The 9,605-nt window shown below is 42.8% G+C and overlaps 1 protein-coding gene across 1 annotated transcript in view; it reads right to left on the bottom strand.

Moving 5' to 3' along the window:
• Positions 1-264: 264 nt before the first annotated feature.
• The window catches only part of LOC115474547 (adenylate cyclase type 5-like), a 561,227-nt gene continuing 551,886 nt past the window's right edge, over positions 265-9,605 (bottom strand). The window contains exons 20-21 of the mRNA XM_030210051.1: positions 7,482-7,606; positions 265-1,614 (exon numbers count right to left, since the gene is read on the bottom strand). Coding sequence (XP_030065911.1) covers positions 1,486-1,614; positions 7,482-7,606 — 254 coding nt within the window. The 3' untranslated portion in view covers positions 265-1,485. The remainder of the gene's footprint in view (positions 1,615-7,481; positions 7,607-9,605) is intronic.

Here is a 9,605-nt window from a genome sequence, read left to right as displayed (position 1 = left end):
TGCAGCCGTAAAAATGGCCTTTTTCTAGTTGTTGTATTAATGGCCACGTGCTAATGTTTGCATTAGTGCACAGCCATTAAAAAGAAATTAGCGCATGTACACTTACTGCCACCCATTTTGTAGGTAGTAAGGGCTCATGGGATTGGTGGCATGGAATGTTGATACTATTTGGGATTCCGGAATCTTGCTACTCTTTGGGGTTATGGAATGTTGCGACTATTTGGGTTTCTGCCAGGTATTTGTGACCTGGATTGGCAACTATTGGAAACAGGTTAGATGGACCATTGGTTTGACCCAGTATGGCTATTCTTATCATCAGTGAGCATATGATAATGTAGCTGCGATAACTGATTAGCATAGGAATTTCCATTCTTTATCCCCCAGATACATCCCCTCAAAAATTCTTTTTTTTATTTTTTTGGCATGCAGGAAGCGTCAGTACGCCTTTTAAAGCTGCATTAGGCACATTCTAGCACCTAACACAGCTTGATAAAAGGGCCCTTAGTTATAAAATTATCCACGGACTGCCCAACTAAAAACTACCAAGTCTGCGGTCAGAAGAGAATGTACAGAATGTGATACAATAGCATAGCATATTATCCATCAGCTGGGTTTTTTCTTTCAATATATATCATTTACAAAATATAGAATTTGGTATATCTTCTAGATCTCCAAGTTGCAATATTATTACAAAATAAAAATACAAAATGATGCATTATCAGACTTTTTTTGTTTTGTTTTTCAAAGTGTCCCTTGTTCACATCTTTTCCCCCAACATGTAAACTGATATATATCTATATATCAAAGATGAAGAGCACAGAAGACATCTTGATTTAATAAATATGTTTGCAGAACAGTGATTTTGTCATTCAGGTTGGCCATTTCCTTGGTTCTTGCCCCCTTAGCAGTTGGCGTCAACTAGATCAGTACTCTCTTGCTTTTGCAAGGGGGAGGAAGGGCTTTCCGTGGCTAGATGTCCTCCAGATAAAAATAGTGTTCATAGAATAATTCTTAAAGGCCTTTGTGTAAAGCACTAGTGAGTGTCCATTTTAACCTATAAAACAGCCTGCTCACGCTGGGTATAAAATAACTGGTGCACGTCAGATAGCTGACGATCTGAAATTAATATACATTCCTTTGCTGAGGGAAAAACTTCTTGCATCTCCAATAAATACTTAAATAGCTTCTTAAGTCTTGTGTAGCAGCCCAAACTTGTGTTAAAAACATTACATTTGAGTGTTTTTTTATCTGTTGGTTCCATAAAAGATACATCTTTGGTCAGTTTGGCAGTCATCCAAGAGTTGTTCCTCAGTCTTTGCTTGTTGGCAGTGTGACTTGCAATGCAGTGTCCATCTCAAAGTATCGTTGAAGACAAATAATCTCCAGATCTCTGTCAAATGCTTATCTGCTTCACGCTGTGGGTTCTTTCTTAGAAAGCAATTCTCCTGTGACCTTTGTCGTAAACATCTCCTCAAACCTTCTCTGCTAACTCATTGGAGGTCCTTCGTTTAGAAAGTAGGTTGTCATTTCCCCTTTACCTTTGACTTTCACAACCCCTCGACATTCCAGATGATAATTGTTGGATGCTAATACCTGGTGGAGGTCAGCAGTCACCTGTTGGGAGAAAGGAAAATGCTCAAAGTAAAGCAAAAACAGGGGTATCTTTCTCTGAATTAATCAGTTGACTTTGCTTGGGTCAGCCGGCAGGTCTGAAATTGACAAGTTATATTAAGACTGGATTGTGTGGTCAAAAAACCCCCTAAAACCTGTTACTCCATTTTAAGGCTCTGTATTAAACCCTGTATATACAGCAGTTAAATTTATAGAAAGGACAATAAAGGCACTTTCCTGTATTTTACCTGCCAAAATGGACTCCTTGGTTATTGTTCACCCTGCATACAGACAGAAGTTATGCGAGTTTCTCAACAATGCATACATAGCACAGACATTCATGGGGCCTGGGAGGGCAGAGAATAGAACAATGCATGTAGTTTTGGTTACATAAAACTATGGGGTCCTTTTACCAAGCTGCACTAAAATGTGACTGACGCTGATGCCAGTATATGGGTTTTCCGCGCACTGCGGCCACTTTTTGAGTGGCAGTAAAATGGCTGCATAAAATGGCCACGTGCTAATTTCCCCATTAGTGCTCCCTTACTGCCATCTATTTAGAAAGCAGTAAGGGCTCCCGTGCTACTCCCACACTAATCGAGTACAGTATGGTAATGTGCCCGTGCTATCTGATTAGCACAGGCATGCCTACTCTCTGCCCATGGGCACGACTCTCGTGCTGGAAAATATTTCCCAGAACGGGATTACACGCACTGAGCAGAAAACTACTGCAGGACGCCTCAGCGCGTCCCACGTTAGTGCCCTGCATTAGGCATATCGTGCCTTAGTAAAAGGATCCCTATGTGCTTTATTTGGTACCAGAACTTTACCCACAGAAAGCAGGTGCAAATCTATGTAAGCAGTTGTTTTTTTTTAATAATGGGTGCAAATCATGTGGGTAAAAGCATCTTGAGGTTTGTACCAGCACTGCCTGTTTTGAGACTGCCCCCTCAACAATGCTCAGAAAATTCCCCATGAAATAATAAAACCGATAAGTTGATTTTCTAAACTATTACATTAAATAATTCCCTATTTTAATAATTTAGGGACCCTTCTACTAAACCACGTTAGGCCCTTAGTGTGCATTTAGCGTGGGAAAATGTGTGTTAAATGTTTTGCAGTATTTTACCCTTTTCTGCATGCTAACTGCATGTTAACAATTTTTTATAATTATTTTTTTGGAGGGGGTGTGTCATAGGCTTGGAAGCATTAACCAGCTAGCGTGTTGGGATTACCATGTATCAAATGGCTAATGCTGAGTTAATGTGGGAACATTTGGATGTTCAGCGCTGTGTGCGTCTGGTAGCGCTATACAAATGTTAATAATAATAATTTGGCACCCCTTAAACAGGAGGCGGTAAGTGTTGTATTGTAACTAAGTAACTTTTACTTAACTTTTTTCATGTTTCCTGTACTTCTTTACAAGTAAAAATTTGTTACTTTTACTGACGTAATAATTTTGCCAATTTTAACTACTTTTACTCGGTTACATCTGACGCTTGCAGTTAAAAGTAGAATTTAAAAGCGGAAACAAGATGTAAACAACGATTCCTCAGTAAGCCAAATGAAACAGCAAAATTGGGATCAGATTTTGGCTATTGCAAACCTCGTCAGCAAACAGTGAATCATCTCATCTTAGATTTTGCTGTTTAGTGAATATAGCCTATAAGAACAATGGAGCTGCCTGTGTTTGTTGAAGTGATTACTGGTCTGAAGTAGGAAGCTTGGTGAGCAGACATATGTTTCTATCACAACAGACTGCTGGTCATTGCAAAGAAAATTTTACATTGGGATGACTGTCCACTAGAGTAATAAAGTCTTTAGAGAGGAAGTTTTCTTGCTGGCCTTAAAACTGAAGGATTCCCACATATTTGATGTTCTTGCATTGGGTTTCAAAGATTTTCAAACACAAAAAATTGTTAGAACAAGAACAGATGATTCCAACTTTGTGAAAACCTTCTTTGTAACTGAACAGCATGCCAATGATAAAGTGTAGATATATACCTGTAGCAGGTATTCGCCAAGGACAGCAGGCTGATTGTTCTCACAATTGGGTCGTCGTCCGCAACGGCCCAGAAGACTGGCAAAACACTTTCATAGCTAACGAAAGAACTCTCGAGAACGCTGCGTCGCGCGGGCCGAACACACTGAGCATGCGCGAATGGCTTCCCACCTGCGACGCAAGCGTGCCCTCATCAGTTTAATAGAAAGCAAAACAGAAACTGGAGACAACTCCAAAGGGGAGGAGGGTGGGTTTGTGAGAACAATCAGCCTGCTGTCCTCGGAGAATACCTGCTATAGGTAAGTATCTACACTTTCTCCGAGGACAAGCAGGCTGCTTGTTCTCACTATTGGGGTATCCCTAGCCCCCAGGCTCACTCAAAACAATGAACATTGGTCAATTGGGCCTCACAACGGCGAGGACATAAAATAGACTGATCTAAAAAGAAACACAACTAAGTGAGAGTGCAGCCTGGAACAGAACATAAATGGGCCTAGGAGGGTGGAGTTGGATTATAAACCCTGAACAGATTCTGCAGCACTGACTGCCCAAACCGACTGTCGCGTCGGGTATCCTGCTGAAGGCAGTAGTGAGATGTGAATGTGTGGACTGATGACCACGTTGCAGCCTTGCAAATCTCTTCAATGGAGGCTGACTTTAAGCGAGCCACCGACGCAGCCATGGCTCTTACATTATGAGCCGTGACATGACCCTCCAAAGTCAGCCCAGCTTGGGCATAAGTGAAGGAAATGCAATCTGCTAGCCAATTAGAGACTGTGCGTTTTCTGATGGCGACTCCCCTCCTGTTCGGATCAAAAGAAAAAAAAAACTGGGCGGACTGCCTATAGACCCGACCGAGCGGCCTAAAACATGGCCGCTTCGAACAAGAAAGAAAACTTACAAAAGAGGTCTAAAAACTAAGAAAAATACTGGAAGGTAATTTTTATTTTTTTTTAAAGAAATGACGAAATGAAAGTAGAAACATAAAGATAAATCGTCGAAAGACTCTTCCTGGGCCAAAAAACGACGAGACAAACTGAGGCACGCTCACGCGATGGGCGGGACGTTATCTGCGCATTCGCGCCAGTAGACTGGCAAAACTTTACTTTTTTGCTTGCAAAAATTTGCCAACTTCTGGGCTGACGCGGACGTCGACTCACATGAGAACAAGCAGCCTGCTTGTCCTCAGAGAATGTCGACATAGCCCATTCACTTTGAATAGGCTGTGTCGACATTGCCATGTGGCTTAGTAAACAGGGGGGGGGGGGGTTAATGAGTTAAAAAAACAAAGGTAAGCTATAGTCAGAGATCTTTCTTCCAGAAGAAAAGTCTATTAAAGTATCTCTCCACACTTGTCCTTCCCTACACCCCTTCCCATGCACTCCGCTCCATGGATAAATCCTTCTTATCTGTTCCCTTCTCCACTACTGCCAACTCCAGACTTCGCGCCTTCTGTCTCGCTGCACCTGGAATAAACTTCCTGAGCCCCTGTGTCTTGCCCCATCCTTGGCCACCTTTAAATCTAGACTGAAAGCCCACCTCTTTAACATTGCTTTTGACTCGTAACCACTTGTAACCACTCGCCTCCACCTACCCTCCTCTCCTCCTTCCTGTACACATTAATTGATTTGATTTGCTTACTTTATTTATTTTTTGTCTATTAGATTGTAAGCTCTTTGAGCAGGGACTGTCTTTCTTCTATGTTTGTGCAGCGCTGCGTACGCCTTGTAGCGCTATAGAAATGCTAAGTAGTAGTAGTAGTAGTAAAGTACTAGGGGTGGTTCTGGCTACCAAGCTTAGATTGGAGCTACAAGTAAATTCAGTTGTTAAAAATGTTTTTTTTTCAGAGTGAATCAACTGTGATCAATATGTTCTCTTTTAAATGCAGAAGATTTTCGAGTCCTAGTTCAGGCATTGACGTTGTCACATTTGAATTACTGAAATGCCTTGTAGATGGGCTTGTCTGCACAACCACACTCTAAACTTCAGATACAGCGAATGATACATACCTGTAGCAGGTGTTCTCCGAGGACAGCAGGCTGATTGTTTTCACCTACCCTCCCTCCTCCCCTTTGGAGTTGTGTTTTTTCCTTATTTCTTTGCTTGTTATTAAACTGAGCGGGAAACGGTCGCGCACGGGCGGGAAGACAGCCGCGCATGCGCAGTGGGCGTAACCTGCGTGCGGGACCTCCCGCGAGATGTTTAGTCTGGTTTGAGGGGCTGCAGTGGACGTCAACCCAGTCGTGAGAACAAGCAGCCTGCTTGTCCTCGGAGAATACTGAATACAGCTGATTTGTAAATATGATCCAGTGACACCTTTATTAACTCATTTTCACTGGGTACCTAGTCAGGACAGAATTATATCTAAACTGCATATTTGGTAGATAAGATATTTAAAGTTCAATTCCCAGCACAGGCAGCTCCTTGTGACTCTGGGCAAGTCACTTAACCCTTCATTGCCCCATGTAAGCTGCATTTAGCCTGCCATGAGTAGGAAAGCGCAGGGTACAAATATAACAAAAATAAAATAGATACTATTGGAGATTCTACATGGAATGTTGCTACTATTGGAGATTCTACATGGAATGTTGCTATTCCACTAGAAACATTCCATGTAGAAGGCTGCGCAGGCTTCTGTTTCCGTGAGTCTGACGTCCTGCACATGCGTGCAGCACATCAGACTCACAGAAGCAGAAGCCTGCGCAGCCACATTGGTGATCTGCAAGGGCTGACCTCTACATGGAATGTTGCTAGTGGGACTCTTGGACTCTGGGCAAGTCACTTAACCCTCCATTGCCCCATTTAAGCCGCCGCATTGAGCCTGCCATGAGTGGGAAAGCGTAGGGTACAAATGTAACAAAAATAAATATCATATGATGTAAGTGTGCCTCCTGGTATTTTGTTCTGGCTTCACTTTTGCAATTTGTTTTTGGTCCATATGGAGAGTCGACAGAATATAAATGCTTAGATTGTATTGTATGGAACATTTAGGTGGGAAGTTATCAACATGGGCTACCAGAAAGACAGGTTATTTTATTTTTGTTACATTTGTACCCCACACTTTCCCACTCATGGCAGGCTCAATGCGGCTTTCATGGGGCAATGGAGGGTTAAGTGACTTGCCCAGAGTCACAAGGAGCTGCCTGTGCCTGAAGTGGGAATCAAACTCAGTTCCTCAGGACCAGAGTCCACCACCCTAACCACTAGGCCACTCCTCCACTGTTGCTACTATTGGAGATTCTACATGGAACGTTGCTATTCCACTAGCAACATTCCACGTAGAAGTCGGCCCTTGCAGATCACCAATGTGGCCGCGCAGGCTTCTGCTTCTGTGAGTCTGACGTCCTGCAAGTACGTGCAGGACGTCAGACTCACAGAAACAGAAGCCTGCGCAGCCTTCTACATGGAATGTTGCTAGTGGAATAGCAACATTAACATTCCATGTAGAATCTCAAATAGTAGCACGAGAATCTCAATAGTAGCAACATTCCATCTAGAATCTCCAATATTATCTATTTTATTTTTGTTACATTTGTACCCTGCCCTTTCCCACTCATGGCAGGCTCAATGCAGCTTACATGGGGCAATGGAGGGTTAAGTGACTTGCCCAGAGTCACAAGGAGCTGCCTGTGCCTGAAGTGGGAATTGAACTCAGTTCCTCAGGGCCAAAGTCTACCACTCTAACCACTAGGCCATTCTTCCACTCCACACACAAGGCCTCATTTTATGTCAGACCCTGTGCTAAAATAGCACAACTTGGGATAAAATGAGACGTCTTAAAGATAGCCCACTTTGATAGCTTCCCCCCTCATTGAGTGTATGGTCACAACCCCCACCCCCGAAAAAGAATATAAAAATTTGAACTCACCTGAATCCTCTCAGGGACACCTGTACTGTCCATTCGACTTGCTACATTCACAGTGTTTCCCCAGATGTCGTACTGCGGTTTACGTGCACCTATTACCCCAGCCACCACTGGGCCAATATTGAGTCCTAGTAACGAAAAACAAAATGGCCACCCAAAACTTTGTCAGTGATCGAATGTGCAGTGTTTGCTACGCAGTTCACCCATTCAGACCTTTGAGAGAAAGCAAGTCTATTTTCCTTCTCCTCTGTATATCTTCATGTTTCTGGAAAAACAAAAGAGCAGATCGATAACAGAGAAATAACAATTTATTATATGATAAAAATATTCAGAATCAGCCCGACACTGGCCGTGTTTCGCCCAGCAGGGCTGCGTCGGGGGCTATATAATATTCCTTTACAGTCGAGGAAATATGTGGAAGCATATATCTTCAAAGGGTTGTTGAAAAAAAACAGCATAACGGATAAGTCACAAAAGGTAGCGACGTGTGGGTGTAGGACAGACCTCGCGTCGCTACCTTTTGTGACTTATCCGTTATGCTGTTTTTTTTCAACAACCCTTTGAAGATATATGCTTCCACATATTTCCTCGACTGTAAAGGAATATTATATAGCCCCCGACGCAGCCCTGCTGGGCGAAACACGGCCAGTGTCGGGCTGATTCTGAATATTTTTATCATATAATAAATTGTTATTTCTCTGTTATCGATCTGCTCTTTTGTTTTTCCATTTTGGAGTTTGCAGACGGGTTGCCCTGTTGTTTTCTTGTATCTTCATGTTTCTTGCATGCTTTTAGATGTTAACCCTCGGATTCTATAGATGGCGCTCAGATTTGCACGTCCAAATTTGTGCATGTGGCCAAGATGCGCATGCAAATAAATTGAATAATGAGCTCAGAAACAGCAATAAGTGGGTGCTAACAACCAATTGCTGATGTTAACTGGCACCCATTAAAATCTGTGCACGAATCTGGCTGCTTGCTATTCTATACCGCATATCTCAAAAGAGGCGCGACCATGAGAGGAGTATGGGCATGTCAGGGGCATTCCGAAAAGTTGCATGCCTAACTTGGGTGCCAGCATTTACATCAAGTTTCCACAGGTGCAAGTCTGGCACCTAAGGTTATGGCATTGGAATCGGCACTAAACCCTACTCTATACAGGGCGTGCAACCTTTATACAACGGTGCTTAGTGCCCATTTGTTTCCGTGCTCATTTTTGAGGGCCATTTATAGAATTTCCCCCACCAGAATAATCTTCAATGCAATTTTGGGGCCCTTTTATAAAAGGCTTTTCTTGCGCCAATTCAGAACTACCGCAGGAACCCAGCAGTAGTTCCCACCCCCAGCGTGTGCCATTTTGTAGCTCCAGTGGTAATTGGGCAGTGCCATGCACTGCCTGGATACTGCCAGGTTATTGTAGGAGCCCTTACCATCACCTAAATAGGTGGCGGTAAGGGCTTCCCCCAGAAATGGCCAAAGCAACAATCCCTGTGATTAGCGCAGGTTCATTTCCTTTAAAAGAAAAAACAGCCTTATACCTGCCGCATTAAAAGAGGGCTTCAGCGCGTGTCAAAAAACATGAGCCGACACTGCCACAGGCCCGCTTTTGCCGCAGCTTGGTAAAAGGGATCCTTTGTGTATAAACCACATTTTTAAGTATAGGCGTGGCCTACTCTATAATTTTTCGGACTTTATGTAATGCCATTTCACACACACAGATTCTACTCATGTTGACTGGGAACATTTACATACACAATTTTGGACTTTTGAAAATTCTGTGGGAGCTAAATATCAAATGCAAATGTGTGCGGATCTGTTTGGTGGGATATTGTTTAAAGGGAAATTATGTACGTACTTCCCCTTTGAAAACGGGTGTAACTTACGCAGATATTTGTTGGAACAAGTTGGATGGGCGTTACAAAGTCACCCTCTAAGCCAGGCTTGTCCAAGTTCAGTCCTCGAGGGCAGACCAGGTTTTCGGGATATCCCCAATGAATATGCATGTACCTTAAATGTTATTATATATAACTTAAATACGTGTTATCACCCTATATTCCACCTCTTCTTTTATCCTACTGCATTCACTCTAATCAGACACTCTTCTAAACAAAACATAAAATTCAAATA

Source organism: Microcaecilia unicolor, chromosome 7, assembly GCF_901765095.1.
Source record: "Microcaecilia unicolor chromosome 7, aMicUni1.1, whole genome shotgun sequence".
Taxonomy (NCBI): Eukaryota; Metazoa; Chordata; class Amphibia; order Gymnophiona; family Siphonopidae; genus Microcaecilia; species Microcaecilia unicolor.
Note: the sequence above shows the minus strand (reverse complement) of the source record. Positions and strands in the feature narration are given on the sequence as shown.